Raw genomic sequence first — 21,661 nt, forward strand, 5'->3', positions numbered from 1 at the left:
AATTTATTTAAAATGTTTTATTTATTATTTACATCATTGCATTCTGATCTACTTACTATAGTACTGTACTGTTAGATGTATTATTTATTCATTTGTTATCATCTTATTTTAAATCAAATGTTTAGTTTATTTTATTTACATCAAATTTAATTTATTTTAATTAATTTATTCATTTTAATCAAATTTATTAATTCATTATTTAAATAATTTTTATTTAATAATTTTTTAAATCAAATGTATTTTTACATAAAATATTTTTCATTTTACATACTTTTAGTCAAAGCACAAAGTTTTTATTTCTTTACATAAAATGTGTTTATTTTAAATAATTGTTTAAAAATCAATTTATTTTAATCAAATTTATTTAAATAATGTTTTATTTATTTATTTACATCATTGCATTCTGATCTACTTACTATAGTACTGTACTGTTAGCCGTATTATTTATTCATTTAAACTAAATTTTATTAAATATTTGTTATCAACTTATTTTAATCAAATATTTTAGTTTATTTTATTTACATCACATTTTATTTATTTATCATTATAAATGTATTCATTTTAATCAGATTTATTAACTTATTTATCTATTTAAATAAATATTTATTCAATTATTTTTTATTTTTATCAAACTGATTTATGTTCGTTAGTTTAATCTTATTTTTCCCCGGACCCCAGTTTAAAAACTCATCAGAAGATTCATTCAGAATTCAACTTTAGACTTTAATCACTTTATAAAGAGTAAAAAGATACAGCTCAACGGATCTGAACGAGTATGAAGATGTCGACAAATCTGTTTCAAAACTACAAAAACTGAATGTGTTCAAAATATAAATACACGCGAGTACAATAAAAATATACATGTGACTGCATGTGACTCTTCTCATTTGTGTCGTTATTATGGAGATAAAATAGTCTCAAAATTAATCAAGCCACATTTTGCTGCTTGACTCAAAGCACTGAGCAAAGGTGTATTATGATTGGCTGGATGGATGGATAACCCACATCTGATTGGCTTAAGTGAAAATCACAGTGTCTGAAAGGAAAGTCTCAAAACAGACACAAAACCATCATGATGTGATGATATGAAAACAAAATTTCAAAATTTCTGAATCTTATTTTGTGAACATGAATGAGATTGATTTCAGTTTTGCAAATATATTGTTTGTGAATGTGAATTAGCTTATACATTTGTGAATCATATTTTGTAAATACATTATTTTTAGGTTATTTCTTCTCGTTAAGAAACGTGAACGATGTATAACTAATGTTTTTGTGCTAACGATTTGAGAACATTATTTGAGACCAGATAACTTTGAACCAACGTTCTATTAACGTTACTGGAAGAACGTTTGTTCATAACGTTGAGAGAACGTTCCCTGACTGTTGTGTTCCAGTTTTACAGTGAGCTGAACACGTTCACGCCGCAGTGAAATACAGCGCTTCATTCAGCGACAAACACACAGAATGGTTCAGGACTGAATCCACATTAAACTCACGCAGTGTGAACAGAACTAATACAGTGATGGTGCTGGAGAATCTCGTTCTCGTCTCGTTCGCAGCGCAGTTTCCCGTGTTCGGTGTACTCACTGATCTCCGTACAGTTCGTGACACTGATCCTGTCGAGCGTCTTTAGAGTTTCAGATGGTCTGTTTATGCCACATGTGTGTTTGGTTCCCGCTGAAGAACCACGACGAGGCCACACATTTCCCATCCAAACAGAATTAGTGACGAGCGGTTAGTCCGTTTCTCCCTCGTTCCGGTTCAGATGGACGGATGTCCTCAGGATCGGCGTCTCCAGCGTCCGGAGCTCCGGTGCGCCACACGCCTGCAGGACACGCAACACGCCGTCTGATAGTAGTCGTACACGCAGAGACGCGCCTGGACCACCACGTTACAGTTGAAGTATTTATCACGACACTTTTCATCTGAAAACACAGAAATTAAACAGAACCAACCATGAATCTCACAAAAACATGTTCAGGTCCCAGCATAAGAAAATACAAACCAAATCTTAAAATCATGAAAATAAAATCATAAGAAAAAAAATATTTGCATGAGGAAAATCAAGCCCATTTTTCCATTGTTGCAGTATATTTATGATGATTAAGCATATTTACCCCAAATTTTCTCACATTATATCACATTTACCCAAAAATCAAAAGAAACAACATTTTGCATGTAGAAAATGTAAATAAATATTTAAAAATATTTAAATATAAGTTATATATATATATATATATATATATATATATATATATATATATATATATATATATATATATATGTAACATTTATTTATTTAAATATATATATATATATATATATTTAAATATTATATATTTAATATTTAAAATTTGTATTTATTTAAATTTTCTATATATTTTTTCTACAAAATACAGTTAATCTATAATATATAATAATTATATATAATATTTACATATAGTTATTTTATGTTAAATATATATATGTATATATATATATATATATATATATATATATATATATATATATATATATTTATGTATTTTATTTAAATATGTTTATAATAATATATAATAATCATATATTTTATTTAAATATGTTTAAACTATTTTTCTTGTAGAACATTTAAATAAATAAATACATATTTAAAAAATAAATAAATATATATATATATAAATATATATATATATATATATATATATATATATATATATATATATATATATATATATACACATACATACATCAAGGAAAATAGTTATATACAGTATATATATATATATATATATATATATATATATATATATATATATATATATATATATATATATATATACACACTACCCATCAAAAGTTTGGGAACATTACTATTTTTAATGTTTTTGAACAAAGTCTCTTCTGCTCATTAAGGCTGCATTTATTTCATAATAAATACAGAAAAAAACAATAATATTGTGAAATATTATTACAATTTAAAATTATGGTTTTCTATTTTAATATACTTTAAAATATAATTAATTTCTGCGATTCAAAGCTGAATTTTCAGCATCATTAAATCCAATCTTCAGTGTCACATGATCCTTCAGAAATCATTCTAATATGATGATTTATGATCAATGTTGGAAACAGTTGTGCTGCTTAATATTATTTTATAACCTGTGATACTTTTTTAGGATTCTTTGATGAATAAAAAGTAAAGAAAAATATCAGCATTTATTTAAATTAATTTTTTTGTAACAATATACACTACTGTTCATAAGTTTGGGGTCAGTCATTTTTTTTCTTTCTTTTTTTTTTTGGAAATAAATTCATTTTTTTCAGCACTGATGTGTTAAATTGATAAAAAGTGATAGTAAAGATTTATATTGTTAGAAAATATTTATATTTTGAATAAATTCTGTTCTTTTTAACATTTTTATTCATCAATGAATCCTGAAAAGTATCACAGTTTCCAAAAAATATTAAGCAGCACAACTGTTTCCAACTTTGATAATAACTGAGCAGCAAATCATCATATCAGAATGATTTCTGAAGGATCATGTGACACTGAAGACTGAAGTAATGATGCTGAAAATTCAGCTTTGATCACAGAAATAAATTATATTTTAAAGTATATTATAATAGAAAACCATAATTTTAAACTGTAATAATATTTCACACTATTTTTCTGTATTATTATGAAATAAATGCAGCCTTGATGAGCAGAAGAAACTTTCTTCAAAAACGTTAAAAATTGTAATGTTCCCAAACTTTTGACCATTTAAATGTTCTATATGCAAAATACAGTTTCTTTCTTTTAATTTTTGGGTAAATGCGACGGATGAATATGAAGTGACATGTTTATATATTCATGATGGAACTGACCAATCAGAGGGAGGCAGGGCTCAGGGTTACACTCCTCCCTGTCGTGCGGCTTCAGCGTTTCCTCACAGCGCTCGCTGGTGGTCATGTGATCATCAGAGAGACAGCGCACCTCTCGCACACGGTAGCCGGCCTCACACGTCTTGGAGCACTGGAAACATGCAGACAGAAGAGCCACATTTACAGTGTCTGATTCTGCAAAGCTGCTGTGCGGCTGTTAGCTGCTCTGTCTCACCGCGCTCCAGTCCGTGTGGAACCACTTCGCTCCGCAGGCCTTGATGAAGCAGCTCTGCTGGCTGAGCGGGCGGTCCAGAGACGAGCACTCGTACGCCGGCATCACCGCAAAACCCTCATCAGACCTCATCAGACACGCTACTGCCCTCTGCTGGCTGCCGGTGCCGCACTCCGCCGAGCACTGACACACACACACACACACACACACACACACACACACACACACACACACACACACACATTTTAATTTGCATTGTATGAGTTGTTAAATATTTTGTAACTGTTTATTTTGATTGTTTTTAAAATCCTTTAATAAACTGATTAATTTAGCATTTTATGATTCAATTAATTAATTTTTTTTTTTTAGGATTTCATTTGTTTTAGCAATCGTTAATTTTGATTATTTTGTAAATTTGTATTTCATGATTCAATTAATTTGTGTTTGAGTGTTTTTATTTGAAAATCATTTACTTTAATTTTGAAATTATATGATTTAATTTTTAGTATTTACATTTTTTTATATTTTAAAATCATTTAATTTTGCATGTTATTATTTAATTAATTTGTGTTTTTTTTAGTGTTTTCATTTTAAAATCATTTATTTAATTTTGTATTTTATGATTCAATTCATTTTAGTGTTTGTTTTGATTGCTTTTATTTTAAAATCATTTATATTAATTTAATAAATCTTTATTAAGTGTTTATTTTGACTGTTTGATGTTTTAATTTTACATTTTTATGATTAAATACATTTTTTAGCAAATGTTTATTTAGATTGTTTTAATGTTTAAAATCAATTAAATATTAATTCCGCATTTTATTATTCAATCAATTTTAGTGTTTATTTTGATTGTTTTTATTTATTTAATTATTGCATTTTTATGATTTAATTAATTTTTTGTATGTATTTATTTTACAATAATTTATATTAATTTTGCATTTTATGATTTCATACATTTTTAGTACATTTTTAAGTTATTGTTTTATTTTAATATAGTTTATTTTAATTATGATTTAATACTTTTTTCAGCATTTTTGTGATTCAGTTAATTTTTAGTAAATGTTTTACCTTGATTATTTTATTTGAAATTATTCATTTATTTTAATTGGACATTTTTATGATTTAATTATTAGTTTTTGTAACTCACGAACTCTAACCCTGATCTACAACATCAGTCTGCTGTGATCGCCACATGATCGGAGGGCCGTACCTGACTCCAGGGGCCGGTGAACCACTCGGTGCGGCTCTCACAGGGGCCGTTGTTGCAGGGCTGAGCCTCGGCCGGCCGCTCGGACCCGCAGCCCTCCAGAGGCAGACTGCTGATGTGATTGCTGAGACACAGAACGCCGCGCGTCCGCACACCCATGCCGCAGTCCACAGAGCACTGCCGTCACAGCACAAACACGTGAGCGCAGCGACACATGCGTGATCAGAAACCAGACGTGTTCTGGCGTGACTCACCTGAGCGCTCCACTCGCTGAAGAACCAGCTCTTGGTACACGGACCCGCGTCGCAGTTCTCCATGTCGCTGGGACGGAGTTTCATGTTGCACTCCTCATCTTCCACGATATCACCAACATTACTGACACAGTGCACCTCACGTGACCTCTGACCCACGCCGCACGGCACAGAACACTGACAACACACACACACACACACACTAATGCGTTTAAGCTGTGCACGGACGCTTCTCCCGACACAGCTCAGTTTCACGTTTGAAGATTGATTCTGCCACAGTAATGCAAGACTGCATGTGTGTAGGATGTTTTTAGCCTTACTTGTACCCTCTAATGAAACTAGTGTTATTGCAGTTATCAAATCCAAAGCTCCGCCCACTGCCCCCGCTGATAGGCTATTGCTCAGAGTCCTCACGTGTGTGGCCAATCAGCGGGTAGGAGGGGCTGTGACTGACAGCTGTCACTCACGGGACTCCACTCCGAGCGAATCTGCCACTCGCTGCAGATCTTCAGCTGGCAGGTGCTGCTGGTCTCGGGCCGCTCCAGGTGCTGGCACCGGCTGATGTGCACGTTTAACGTGCGGTTGGCGTACGCCTGACGACACAGGACCTGACGATGCTGCAGCCCCAAACCGCACGTCTTACTGCACTCGGACCACTCGCCGATGTCCCAACTGAACACACGTTCACAGACAAATCAATCAGTGGTATTCTACGAGAGCTCGTGTCATGACATGAATGTAGTGACATCTGAAGGGTGACTACTTTCAGTCTTTTGTGGATATTATTTTATAAAACACTTTATTATTATATTAACATGGATTCAGTATACACTTTATTGATGATGCATACTATTCTATATAAAACCAACCAATGTTTAAATCAGCAATATTTAAGTCTTCTTTATTGAACAAAACCATCAAAATGAAAATCTTCTAATCGAACAAAACTGACAATATTTAAATCTTGTAATTGAACAAAACCGACAATATTAAAATCTCTTAATTTAACAAAACCAACAATATTAAAATCTCTTAATTTAACAAAACCGACAATATTGAAATCTCTTAATCGAACAAAATTAAAATCTTGTAATCGAACAAAACAACATTTAAATCTGTAAATGAAACAAAACCAACAATATTAAAATCTTGTAATCAAACAAAACCGTCAAAATTAAAATCTTGTAATTGAACAAAACCAACAATATTAAAATCTCTTAATCGAACAAAACCGACAATATTTAAATCTCGTAATCGAACAAAACTGACAATATTAAAATCTCTTAATCAAACAAAATTCATAATATTGAAATCTCTTAATCGAACAAAACCAACAATATTAAAATCTCTTAATTGAACAAAACCGACAATATTGAAATCTCTTAATCGAACAAAATTAAAATCTTGTAATCGAACAAAACAACATTTAAATCTATAAATGAAACAAAACCGACAATATTAAAATCTCTTAATCAAACAAAACCGACAATATTTAATCTCGTAATCGAACAAAACTGACCATATTACAATCTCTTAATCGTACAAAACCATCAAATTAAAATCTCGTAATCGTACAAAACCAACAATATTAAAATCTCTTAATCAAACAAAACCGTGAAATTAAAATCTCATAATCGAACAAAACCGACACTATTAAAATCTCTTAATCGAACAAAACCATCAAAATGTAAATCTTGAAATCAAACAAAACCGACAATATTAAAATCTCTTAATCGAACAAAACCGACAATATTTAAATCTCGTAATTGAACAAAACTGACAATATTGAAATCTCTTAATCGAACAAAACTATCTAATTAAAATCTCGTAATCGAACAAAACCAACAATATTAAAATCTCTTAATCGAACAAAACTAATTAAAATCTCGTAATCGAACAAAACCGACACTATTAAAATCTCTTAATCGAACAAAACCATCAAAATGTAAATCTTGAAATCAAACAAAACCGACAATATTAAAATCTCTTAATCGAACAAAACCGACAATATTAAAATCTCGTAATTGAACAAAACCATCAAAATGTAAATCTTGTAATTGAACAAAACAACAAAAATTAAAATCTCTTAAATCGAACAAAACCGACAATATTGAAATCTCTTAATCGAACAAACCATCAAAATTAAAATCTTCTAATCGAACAAAACCGACAATATTAAAATCTCTTAATAGAACAAAATTCATAATATTGAAATCTCTTAATCGAACAAAACCGTCAAATTAAAATCTCGTAATCGAACAAAACCAACAATATTAAAATCTCTTAATTGAACAAAACCAACAATATTAAAATCTCTTAATTGAACAAAACCAACAATATTAAAATCTCTTAATTGAACAAAACCAACAATATTAAAATCTCGTAATCGAACAAAACCAACAATATTAAAATCTCTTAATTGAACAAAACCAACAATATTAAAATCTCTTAATCGAACAAAACCATCAAATTAAAATCTTGTAATCGAACAAAACCATTAAAATGTAAATCTTGTAATCGAACAAAACAGACAATATTAAAATCTCTTAATCGAACAAAACCGACAAATATAAAAAAATCATAATCAAACAAAACTGACGATATTTAAATCTCTTAATCAAACAATATTTAAATCAGTTGTCTTGATCACTCAGTCATGTTCGAGTCACTGCTGCACTGATATTGCTCTAGACAACACTATAAACACAATATATCTAATGTAAATCCAGAGGATCACTCGTATCATCGTTATATATCATCATATCGCCCAGCTCTAAAACTCGCTCTATGTTAAAGCACGATAGACAACAGGATGACTCGACGCTAAATTTACTCCACTGGATGTCAGTATAAGACTGTCACCTTCATTTACTGCAGGTTCTTCAAATCCGGCCCTGATCAAACTAACCTGAACCAGACAATCAAGTCTTCTAGTCACTAGAACACTATCTGGAGCTAAACTACATTTGCAGAACACACACAAAGAAGAAAAGGAGACTCACAAAGCGGGACAGGGCTGGACGTTGCACGGCTCCTCCTGCGCGCTGGGTTTGGTGCTGTTGTCGCACAGACCGGTCGGCACGTGTGCGTGAGTGACCCGATGGACGCAGACGAACACTGAGTACCTGCTACCTGCACATGAGATCAACAAACCAAATTTATCACAAAATGAGCCTCTCATGCAGCAGCTTCCTTCTTAAGACTGACTGAATCATTTTACAGTGTTTCTGCGTTCAGTCATGATGTGTTTCTGACCTCTGCCACAGGAGGCGCTGCAGTCTGTGCTGCCGCTGAGCTTCCAGTTATACTCTCTGAATCTGGTCGAAGGCGGAGCTGCAGGAAGCTGATTATCCGGGGTGGGAGGGGGATGCTTGACCCCTGACCCCTCATGACCCTCCAGGGTCGACTGGCCGTTTGCATCAGAATCTGTCTGACCGTTCACAACATTTACTGTGGAGCAACACGAGATACAGTAAACTGAATGCTGTCATTTTCACATGGTCAATGCATAATAGGGAAAAAAGGCAATAGAAAAGCGCGCCAAGTGTCCCGTTAGGATCTGCTGGATGGACTCACCGTCCAGTTGGTTCTCTTCAGGACGCTGAGCATCGACAGCGTTCTCTGACGGCATGATGAACTCATAATGGACGCCTGGATTGGGCTGCTGGTAGATCATCTGAGACGAGACAAACATCAGTAATGATTAGAATCCACTGACAGCTGCAGTCTTCCTGCGGATCGAGGATGAACTGGATCACACGGCATCAATGTGAGACGTTTGAACGTCCGGAAGATCTTCAGCATGGTCACACAACTTTCAGTTTCTTGTCATGTTTGAGAAGCTTAAACTTGAGTGAACTGGCACTGCTTATGATGCTCCTCATTTAAAATAATCTGCAAAAATCTGCTAAATAAATACATATGTAAAAATGCTCCAATAATAAGTCATTTATGTAAAAAGTGTCTGCTAAATTAATACATTTACATATAAAAATGCATTAATAATAATATTAATAATGGTAATAATAAAATATAGTATTAATATATTTATAATAATATTAATACAATAATTATAATAAATTATAATATTAATATATTAATGTATTTACATTTGTATTAATAATACTGATACAATAATAATAATAAAATAATTAAATTAATATAATGATAAAAATGAATTAATAAAATTAATACTTTAATAAATGTAATTTATGAATTACATATACAATATAATAAATAATTTATATATTACATATAAATATAAACTAAAAATTAATATATAAATATAATTAATAAAATTAAAAAAACTAATGAAGTTATAATAATATTAACACAATAACAATAGTAATAATAATAAATTATAATATGAATATATCAATGATAATATTAGTGTAATTATAGTAATTAAATAACTCAGGATTAGATTACATAATTATATTGATATTAAACATTAATAATTCATTATTATATTGCAATAACATAATGTTGGGTTCCAAAAATGTGTTACAATAAAAGTGGTAACAATAGATATCAAGTTTTGATGCGTCACTCACATAAACATCCAGGATTTCATTGGTCGGCCCCTCGGCCAGGAACGACTCTCCGGCGGTGCTGCTGATCTCATTGGGCCGTCGGTACGTGAACATTGTTCCCACTCCCTCATACATTCCTGGACGGTCGATGGCCCAGTTTCCATTAATAATGGATCGGCCAGACCGACTGAGCAGAGCTGCACACACACACACACACACACACACACAGTAGCTGGTCAGAGTTATTGTTGCTGACAGAGAACTTCAGCAGCTAAAGGAGCTTCTAACACACGCTGACATGCAAATAAAACTCAAGCCTTCAGTGACCTGAGGCCATCGGTCGGCTCATCTTTGCTCTGAGCGTTTGTGTGGGAAGTTTATTGAATCCTGTGGCTCATAAATCAGGAGAGGGAAAAACGGACACTGTGAGAAAAGAATTTTCCATCCTCCACTGAGTTTGTCATTGAATAAAGCGCAGTTAATCCTGACATCTGATCTTCAGCAACAACCACGGCAGACACATAAACCCTGTCCAGCTACTGGAAACAAGCAGCAAAACCATCACAGACCTGACGGCTGAATTAGAAGCGCTGAGCTGAAGGCGGAATGATGGAGAGAGTGTTTATGTGCGCAGCCGCAGGCGCAGGAAGGAGGCCGTGAAACCGCTGAGCAGCAGCGTGGCGCTCATTACAGCCGTGACAAGAAAAACTCAATCTGTGGCTCGCTTCTATCTCAGCGTCAGTCTATCATGCTGTCTGGGACTTTAACTAACAGACCTGCACTTACAGAGAGACAGAAATACACGTTAAGACGTTTTCCGGAGTCTGAGCTGGGTTGTAATTTAACACGTTTTTTACAAGCACATGTTTAAAGTGCTCTGAAACAGCTGCTTCAGACACTATTTTGACTTTTTAAGACACATTTGGTGCTTTACAAAATGCTTTTTTTCCCATAAAAGTAAATGCATGAAGCCACAAAATCACAGACAATCAGAACATGTGACATTTATTAATGTGACAGAGACTGAAAGCATGTGATGTTGTGATGAAGGTTGGTTATGAGGCGTTGGAAGTTAAAGGATTAGTTCAATTTCAAATACATTTTTCCTGATAATTTCCTCACCCCCATGTCATCCAAGGTGTTCATGTCTTTCTTTCGTCAGTCGAAAAGAAATTAAAGTTTTTGATGAAAACATTCCAGGATTTTTGGACTTCACTGGAGCCCAAACGGTTGAAGGTCAAAATTACAGTTTCAGTGCAGCTTCAAAGGGCTTTAAACGATCCCAGACGAGGAATAAGAGTCTCATCTAGAGAAACCATCGCTCATTTTCGAAAAAAAATACAACTGTATATGCTTTATAAACACAAATGATCGCCTTGCACGTGCTTCCGCTTTCCGTATTCTTCAAAAGGCTTACGCTGTATGTCCTACGCCTTCCCTATTCTACTTACGGAACGACAAAAAATGACAAAACTGCGGCGCTTAGAGATCGATTCTGTGTGTTGGTTTGAATACTAATATAGTTTTCATTATAGTTTTAGTTGTGGTTATCGTTATCGTTTTTTGTTATAGTTTTAGTTATAGTTAGTATAGTTTTGGTTATAGTTATCGCTATAGTTATTGTTATTTTAATCAATATTCTGTTATAGTTATCATTATTTTTTTTATATAGTTTTAGTTATATTATTATAGTTATCGTGGTAATTGCTATAGTTATCGTTAAAGTTATCATTTCAGTTTCAGTTGTTGTTATCGTTATAGTTTTCATTATAGTTTTTGTTGTAGTTTTTGATAATGTTATCGTTATTGTTATAAATATAATTTTAGATATCATTATAGTAATCAGTATAGTTCAATTATAGTTATTGCTATAGTTATAGATTTCGTTATGGTTATCATTAGTTATCGCTATAGTTATTTTTAGTTATTGTAATCGATATAGTTACTGTTATAGATATCATTATATTTTTGTTAGTTTTATTTATAGTTATCTTTATAATTATCACTATAGAAATTGCTATAGTTATTGTTAATTATAGTTATCGTTACAATAATCACTGTATTTATCGTTATAGTTATCTTTATAGTTTTAGCTGTTGTGATATAGTTAGCGTTAGAGATTTCGTTATAGTCATTGTTGTAATTATTATAGTTATTGTTATAGTAATCGCTATAGTTATTATTAGTTATTGTAATCAATATAGTTATACTTATATTTTTTGTTATAGTTTTATTTATAGTTATTGTTAGTTATTATAGGTATCATTTCAATAATCACAATATTTATTGTTATAGTTATCATTATAGTTTTAGATAGTTATCGTTAGAGTTTTCATTATAGTTATCATTATAGGTATCGTTATAGTCACTGTTATTTTAATCTATATAGTTACTTTTATAGTTATCATTATATTTTTTGTTATATTTTTAGTTATAGTTATCACTATAGTTATTGTTATAGTTAACGCTATAGTTATTATTACAATTATTATAGTTATTGTTATAATAATCGCTATATTTATCATTATAGTTATCATTATAGTTTTAGCTGTTGTGATATAGTTATCGTTATAGTTTTCGGTATTGTTTTCATTATAGTTTTAGTTGTAGTTATCGTTAGTTTTTGTTTAAGTTATTGTTATAGTTAACAGTATAGTTTTCATTATAGTTAAGTTATCGCTATAGTCATTGTTATAGTTATTGTAGTTATTGTTATAGTAATCGCTATAGTTATCGTCATAGTTATTATATTTTTTACTATAGTTTTAGTCATAGTTATCATTATAGTTATCGTTATTGCAGTGAACTGGCATTTACTCACCCAGATAGTTCCTGCTCTTCACCATCTCCGTGACATTTATTTTTGTGGCTCCTGGCGGAATCTCCACGATCTTGTGGTAGCCTACTTTGGACAGGCTGTGTTGAAACAGGCCCGAGACGAGCTTACATGCGCTGTTGTCCCCTCCGCACACGCCGCATTTATCAGGCACCTTCCCAGAACCCAAGAGGTCGTCGCAGCCGGCGCTCTGCACAGAGAAACACAGCAGACGTCAATGACCTCTAATAAACACATGCTGCACTAAGGTCAGTAGCATGTGTGTAAGATGCAGGTGGAGACCTGCAGTGATGAAGATGTTGTCATGTGATCAGTTTACTTGGCTAATGGTTTAAACAGCTTGATCTTTTCTGAAAACTGTACGTCTGTTTTCATGATGCAACAGTGATGTGGGCGGAAACGACCGTTAATCAGACATCAGCGCTGGAGACAGGGAATATATTTTTCTTTTCAGCGCTCCATAAATCCAGGGTTTAGTGAACAGGTGCAGAAAGATGGGAGTGAAAAGACAGAAAACGACAGGAGAGGAACAAATGAGGAAAAGAGAAAGAGTTTGGAGACCGTGACCCTGTAGGAGGTACAGACACAAACACCCATAATCCCTTGCTGAAGCCAGAGCCAGTGGTCATCTCAGCATCTGACCTGCTGTCAAACCCCATCCAGCTCTCCAGAACAACGGCCGTCCTGTCCAGACCGCAGCGTCCTGCAAGTGCCAGACTCATCATTACAGATTCACAGTCAAAGAATTCACACACAAAACACACAGCGGTCAGTGGAGACTGGAGGAAAAAAGAGCTTGTCAATAAGTGATCATTCTTGGTCTGGACGCAAATATAATTATCACTATAGTTATTCTTGGTCTAGATGCAAATATAGTTATCGTTATAGTTATCGTTATAGTTATTGTTATTCTTGGACTGGACGCAAATATAGTTATCCTTATAGTTATCGTTATTCTTTGTCTGGGCGCAAATATAGTTATCACTATAGTTATTCTTGGTCTAGATGCAAATATAGTTATCGTTATAGTTATCGCTACAGTTATTGTTATTCTTGGTCTGGATGCAAATATAGTTATTGTTATAGTTATCGTTATAGTTATTGTTATTCTTGGACTGGATGCAAATATAGTTATAGTTATCGTTATAGTTATTCTTGGTCTGGATGCAAATATAGTTATTGTTATAGTTATCGCTATAGTTATTGTTATTCTTGGTCCGGATGCAAATATAGTTATCGTTATAGTTATCGCTATAGTTATTGTTATTCTTGGTCTGGATGCAAATATAGTTATCGTTATAGTTATTGTTATTCTTGGTCTGGATGCAAATATAGTTATCGCTATAGTTATTGTTATTCTTGGTCCGGATGCAAATATAGTTATCGTTATAGTTATCGCTATAGTTATTGTTATTCTTGGTCTGGATGCAAATATAGTTATCGTTATAGTTATTCTTGGTCTGGATGCAAATATAGTTATCGTTATAATTATTCTTGGTCTAGATGCAAATATAGTTATCGTTATAGTTATCGCTATAGTTATAGTTATTCTTGGTCTAGATGCAAATATAGTTATCGTTATAGTTATCGCTATAGTTATAGTTATTCTTGGTCTTGATGCAAATATAGTTATCGTTATAGTTATCGCTATAGTTATTGTTATTCTTGGTCTGGATGCAAATATAGTTATAGTTATCGTTATTCTTGGTCTGGATGCAAATATAGTTATCGTTATAATTATTCTTGGTCTAGATGCAAATATAGTTATCGTTATAGTTATCGCTATAGCTATAGTTATAGTTATTGTTGGTCTGGATGCAAATATAGTTATCGTTATAATTATTCTTGGTCTAGATGCAAATATAGTTATCGTTATAGTTATCGCTATAGTTATAGTTATTGTTGGTCTGGATGCAAATATAGTTATCGTTATAATTATTCTTGGTCTAGATGCAAATATAGTTATCGTTATAGTTATCGCTATAGTTATAGTTATTCTTGGTCTTGATGCAAATATAGTTATCGTTATAGTTATCGCTATAGTTATTGTTATTCTTGGTCTGGATGCAAATATAGTTATAGTTATCGTTATTCTTGGTCTGGATGCAAATATAGTTATCGTTATAATTATTCTTGGTCTAGATGCAAATATAGTTATCGTTATAGTTATCGCTATAGCTATAGTTATAGTTATTGTTGGTCTGGATGCAAATATAGTTATCGTTATAATTATTCTTGGTCTAGATGCAAATATAGTTATCGTTATAGTTATCGCTATAGTTATAGTTATTGTTGGTCTGGATGCAAATATAGTTATCGTTATAATTATTCTTGGTCTAGATGCAAATATAGTTATCGTTATAATTATTCTTGGTCTAGATGCAAATAGTTATCGTTATAGTTATCGCTATAGTTATAGTTATTGTTGGTCTGGATGCAAATATAGTTATCGTTATAATTATTCTTGGTCTAGATGCAAATATAGTTATCGTTATAGTTATCGCTATAGTTATAGTTATTGTTGGTCTGGATGCAAATATAGTTATCGTTATAATTATTCTTGGTCTAGATGCAAATATAGTTATCGTTATAGTTATCGCTATAGTTATAGTTATTCTTGGTCTAGATGCAAATATAGTTATCGTTATAGTTATCGCTATAGTTATAGTTATTGTTGGTCTGGATGCAAATATAGTTATCGTTATAATTATTCTTGGTCTAGATGCAAATATAGTTATCGTTATAATTATTCTTGGTCTAGATGCAAATAGTTATCGTTATAGTTATCGCTATAGTTATAGTTATTGTTGGTCTGGATGCAAATATAGTTATCGTTATAATTATTCTTGGTCTAGATGCAAATATAGTTATCGTTATAGTTATCGCTATAGTTATAGTTATTGTTGGTCTGGATGCAAATATAGTTATCGTTATAATTATTCTTGGTCTAGATGCAAATATAGTTATCGTTATAGTTATCGCTATAGTTATAGTTATTCTTGGTCTAGATGCAAATATAGTTATCGTTATAGTTATCGCTATAGTTATTGCTATTCTTGGTCTGGACGCAAATACAGTTATTGTTATAGTTATCATTCTTGGTCTCATCATTATATTTATTGTTTGAGTTATCATTATTTTTATTATCGTTATTGCAATAGTTATCATTACAGCATCCATTTAGTCTGACCAAAATCCCTTCGGACACAAAATACAAATGATGGTAATGACATTCAGACATGTAAGTAGGAATTTCCCAGGAGGACCTGAAGGAAGCATCAGACCTGAATCCAGGTCATGTCGTTCCCAGAGCTGTTCTCTCTGTCTCTCTCTGTAGGACATCCGGCCTGTTTGGCACCCGGAGAAACACCAAAACATGGATTTCAACATTCCTAAAATTCCCTTCAGACTCACTGCTGAACGACAGCTGATGGTGTTTTGGTGATTTTTAGTGGATATATGAAGCAGATTCTCCTCTAGTTCCCACCACAGGTGGAGCTCTTCACATCAGCTTCTGCTCTGAGATTATAGTGAAGATTAGAGAATATCTTTCTGCATGTAAACATCATCCATTTCCATTATGCGGAAATGCAGATGCAGCGCTGCAGACATGACAGCTGGACGCATGATGGCCCTGAAACACCAAACCTCTAGAGTTTCAGACTGAATGTAAATGTGACGGGATCAGCGTCTCGTCTGATATGTAATATCCTCTCTGAAGTCCATCTACAGTAAAAGCTCTTTGAACCAACTGGGCGGCTCGGGTTTGTGGTTCACCAGCGAGAATGAAGCTGGCAGCGGGAAAGACGCAGTCGGACTGACCCGACGGCTACGGTTACAGGCGGCCTGGGATATTTTACACTCCATAATGGGCGAATTCAAACAAAAGCACCTTCACACAGAAAGAACACACACATTTGTGCAAAACGAAGGCCCTCGATGAATCACACGCTCTCTGAAATCATTCTGAATTTATTGATGTTTCAACCCCTCGACTGAATCATCACAATTATTATGGGAGATTCAAACAAAGCAGTTCTTTGTAGTGTGTGTGTGTGTGTGATCAACATTCTCACATTCACCTGGATCTTGTTTATACTGCAAATTCACATTCTAACTTTTGTAATAAATAAATGCAGTTGTTAGTGTCCTAAAGTCTTCTTTCTGCAGTCATGTAATAAATACAATCAGATGAAATACGACATCTGCTGCGCTGAGCCTCCTCTTCTCTGAACCGACTGCACGAGTTCCCACGATGCACTGGTCTGCAGGAGCCAGGAGCTTATGGACAGGTTGGAAGCCTTTCAATCGACACTTTCCATCCAGCACAGCGTTTCCCTCACAGAGCCAACAAATAGACATGAGGAGCTCGCAGATCACTTTATCTGGCGACGGCCGTGAAACATCACAGTGTGTCGTCCATTTATGAAAGCAATAATCGAGAACGGTGATATCATGGCATCATTATAAATTCAGTTCATTATGACTGATGCATGAAGAGGTACAATATAATTAAGCATTGATCTGAAATTTACGAACCCTCTTTTTAGGCCAAAAACCAAAAAATTGTACGTTTAATTTTTTTTTTTTTTATATAATTTCATCGGAATGAAACTTATGTGGCACATAAACAAATGGTACACATTATTAAAAAAAGGCTTTATATGGCTTTAAAAACACTTCCTGACCACTACCTGGTCAAAAGGTACAATCTACAAATCAGCAACAATGACTTGGCCTACGATGTGTAAATATATATCCAAAAACAAAACTTAATAAAAGTAATTATGTCTGAAAATACTCTTATAAGCAACTAGGGAATACATATTATATATATATATATATATATATATAGAATAAGAGAGAGAGAGAGAGAGAGAGAGAGAGAGAGAGAGAGAGAGAGAGATAGAGATAGAGATAGAGATAGAGATAGAGATAGAGATAGATAGAGATAGATAGATAGATAGATAGATAGATAGATAGATAGATAGATAGATAGATAGATATAGTGGTTACACCATGGTATTATTATCAATTTTCATTATTTCTCCCACTAGATATCACTAACCTGCTTTCCATGCATTGGATTTTTAATACCTTTACTCGGTTTTTAATTTAATTATTGAATTTATTGAAAATATTATAAATTATTTGTTCTAATACTTGTATAATTTTAAATTATTTAATTTCATGTACTCTATTTTGACATTCTGTTTTGTTTCTGTTTGTCCCTGTTTCCCTGCTCTGTTTAGTTTCGGATTCATTGGTTACTGTTTTGTCTTCGTTTGTCTACAATGTTACCTATTAGTTTCAGTTTCCTTTTACCCTGTGTTTCAGTTTTTCATGGTAAGTTCTCATTTATGCTTAAGCCCAAAGTATACTTATATCGTTTTTGCAGTATTTAGTTTATCCACAAGGTGGCAACCGTGCCCTGGCGGCGTTGATTCACAAGGTAGTCAAAGAAAAACTGCATAGACGGAACAGACCGGAACGCATATAAGCTACAGTGACGATAGAGGCCTTGATAATTTGTTTTTGATAATTATTTTATAATTATTATTTTGATAATTAATTAATTCTGATAATTATTGACCTAAAAAAATCAAGAGAATTGTACTGCAGTGGGTTTGAGGTTGAGTGAAAAACCTAGGACCTTAAGGCAAAGTTATAGAGATTGAGGACATTCAGCATATGCTATGAATGTAGTTTATGTGTGATACGTAGCACAACCCAGTGGCTGATTTCTTTCATACTTCACACAGACCGCTAGAGTCAAGAGTCAAACAGGCCCACCAAGTTTTGTTTTGATCAGCCTCCGTTAACCTGGTCTAACAGGCTCTCAAATTTCAAAAAACAAATAAAACACTGCATGCCCATTTTCAAGTCAATCGGACTAACGTTTGCGTAGTTATTAGCCATTTTCATGTTTTTTTCCTTTTATAGCGCCACCAAGTGGACAATCACTTTAACATAATCAACAGTGCATGCAAATTTTCAAATCAATCAGTGTAGATGTAGTGGTTTTCATGTTTTTTTTTCTATTACAGTGCCACCAAGTGGCCAAACGCTACAATTTTTTTACTGTGAACTCGGACTGAGCTTGTACAAACATGTACCATGTTTGGTGAAAATATCTCATTGCAATCAAGAGATATAACCATTTTAGTAAAAGTCAACTGCCTACTTCAAACATTTTGGCATCCTGTTGCGAACCTGAATCACTAATCGAGATTCTTTTGATAACTTTTGCCATGAGTGTTTCTAGATGATGCATGTCAAGTTTTGAACAAACTGCACAAATAGCTGTTTTCTACAACAAACGGTCTAAGAGTTATAAGCAGTTTTGCGTTGTTGATCGCTGAAGCGCCCCCTATTGACCGATTTGGATGAGTCTGGGTATCTGAGTAGCAGGCAAGACTACTCCCATCTGAACAAGTTTCACATTTCTAGGCACCACACGCTTGAACCCCTAAATATAAAAAAAGTATTTAGACACTACAGCTCATATAACACTCATATTTGTGTCTGTGGAAACCGACAGCACGTCACGGAGACTATATATGATTAGAACATAAAGAATATTTCACAGCAGCACTCCAGTCTAAACAGACTGTGTCTGTAATTGTCTGTGTGTCTGACAGCGAGACACATTCCTGCAAGAGTTCATGTGGACCCCATGTGGAGGACGAGAGCAGCAGCATGTGTCCTCCAAACGCAGAAATGCACTGTGGGGCTTTTAAAAGTGTAACCGCAGGCTCATAATGGGCAAGATAACAGCCACTGTTTTACCACGGTTAACTCCAGCAGTGGAGCCACTTTAATTACCTTCAGACTCAGTAAACAGCTGACAACCGGTCTGCGACGCAAAAATACATCCACGCAGAGACAGAAGACCAAAAGTAAAAACGTTCAGTATGTTTGACATCAGTGTGAGCATAAGAATAAGAGATCATGATTTTCACCTGTTAACAGAAATATAGGATGTTAAAGACATAAATCCTGCATTGGCTGTGATTTACGGCTCATCTGAGCGCTGGCATCAGCACGAGGGAAACGTCCGTCTGTCTGCGGAAACGAGCACTGAGGTCGAGGTTATGAGTGTAAACACACAGCGGCTGGCCGTAAAGCACACTGAAATAGCCAGCGGTGGCACTGGGTTTCTCACAGCTGGCACAAAAACCGCTGTGACGGCTCTCCTTCTTTCATCTCTCAGGATCCTGTTATTAAAAAAGCACTGCGATGACATTTAAACGGCCTCTGCGGTGTCGTATCTGCAGCGTTTGACATGTTAATGATGGGAGGGGAAGTACTGTAGGAAGTGAACGTGGCCTCAGAAAACATCTGTGCGGATTATTCACACCCAAGCAGACAGAATCCCTCTCAAGGACACTCTTTAAACACATACTGTGCTAATGAACAGCTAAAAGCTGGATGACGCATAAAAGTTTCATCCGAAGTAGAGCAGAGCAATTTATACCACAAAATGAGTTTTTTGCTGGAAATTCAGTGAAAAATGCTTCGTTTTAAATAATCATGTGATCATGCCTGTTTAATTCAGTGAATAATATGCTTTACAAATGAAAGGTGATTCATATATATTTGGTCCCTCTCTAAATAGTGTTAAAGTAACGGTGAAGCAGAGTTAAAGTTAATGAGATAATTCAATAAGTGATGATTGAGCGTTAGTGATGAACACCTGCTGTTAACAAGCAGAATCACTGAAGAAAAGAGAAACACAAAAACTACAACTGACTTTAACTCTGCTTCACCGTTACTTTAACACTATTTAGAGAGGGACCATATTGTACTCTAAGCAGAGTTGATTTAACTTTGGGGATTTTGCTGTGTACTTTGTATTTTTACTGATGGATCCTGATGGACTCGAGTCAAAAGATCAGATGATTCATGTCAAATGAATGAATCAGTGTGAATACAGATTCAATACTTCAAAACTTCTTCAAAGCTCATAAAACAGATTCAGACTGTAAATTCTGATTGGATGTGAAGTGTTCATCTGTTTTGCACATTTATTTTAATAAAAATTAATGTGGTCTAAAACATCTGTGCCTAACAAACACCTCTTAAAACAATTTGAATAATATTTTTGCATAATATTTAAATCTTTAGTGCTCAGCCCTAAAAAAGACTGATAATAGTCCAGCTCAAACAAGGTAAAACGATCTTAAAGAGAAAGAAAAAAAAATCCATGTATGTATAAATGTAAATGTAGGAAGTAAATTCCCTGAGAGACTCCCAGAAAGCGGAGTTTCTCTGAAACTCTGCAGCACACGGACAGACGTTTGTCATCACAACAAACATGAAAACACACAGACCTGCGACCACGGCTTCCCCAGGACACGCATCTGCAGACAGACGAGCAGCAGCGGAGCGACGGCAGACAGCATCATGACACACACACACACAGACGGTGTGTCGTCCTCCCGGAGCACAGATCACATGAGCCGCTGCGGCTCCTGTGCAGCCAGTGTCTCTCTGAGCGACACACACATGTGAAAGCTGAGCTGCTGGAGGAGGAGGAACAGTGGAGAGAGAGAGAGAGAGAGAGAGACTGGGAGATGAAGTGGGAAGTTTTAGGATAACAGACAGAAACACACAACATATGAAACCAGCTGCATGTACATGTCCACAAATATAGCTCATAATCAGAGCTCAATTACAAATCAGTTTTTAGACTTTTAATTGAAACCCTTCAACACACATTCATTCACATCACTCGATCTCTGTGAACACACC

At 34.0% G+C, this 21,661-nt stretch overlaps 1 protein-coding gene across 1 annotated transcript; it reads right to left on the reverse strand.

The window, feature by feature from the left end:
• Positions 1-885: 885 nt before the first annotated feature.
• LOC137022996 (thrombospondin type-1 domain-containing protein 4-like) lies at positions 886-21,379 on the reverse strand. The gene is made up of 12 exons (XM_067389503.1): positions 21,241-21,379; positions 12,893-13,097; positions 10,093-10,268; positions 9,116-9,215; positions 8,795-8,989; positions 8,542-8,671; positions 6,007-6,211; positions 5,543-5,716; positions 5,292-5,465; positions 4,082-4,261; positions 3,850-3,997; positions 886-1,928 (listed from the first exon to the last, which is right to left on the reverse strand). The coding sequence occupies exons 1-12, from the start codon at positions 21,313-21,315 to the stop codon at positions 1,783-1,785; spliced, it is 1,908 nt and encodes a 635-aa protein (XP_067245604.1). The 5' UTR covers positions 21,316-21,379; the 3' UTR covers positions 886-1,782.
• Between the last annotated feature and the right edge of the window lie 282 nt (positions 21,380-21,661).

This window comes from Chanodichthys erythropterus, chromosome 7 (assembly GCF_024489055.1).
Source record: "Chanodichthys erythropterus isolate Z2021 chromosome 7, ASM2448905v1, whole genome shotgun sequence".
Taxonomy (NCBI): Eukaryota; Metazoa; Chordata; class Actinopteri; order Cypriniformes; family Xenocyprididae; genus Chanodichthys; species Chanodichthys erythropterus.

Coding starts and splice junctions, on each gene's coding strand:
- LOC137022996 (XM_067389503.1), bottom strand. CDS start 21,315: ATGATGCTGTCTGCCGTCGCTCCGCTGCTGCTCGTCTGTCTGCAGATG. Junction 6,212..8,541: donor GTCCAGCCCTGTCCCGCTTT/GTGAGTCTCCTT, acceptor ACGTGTGTTCAG/TTGGGACATCGGCGAGTGGT. Junction 3,998..4,081: donor TCCACACGGACTGGAGCGCG/GTGAGACAGAGC, acceptor GCATGTTTCCAG/TGCTCCAAGACGTGTGAGGC.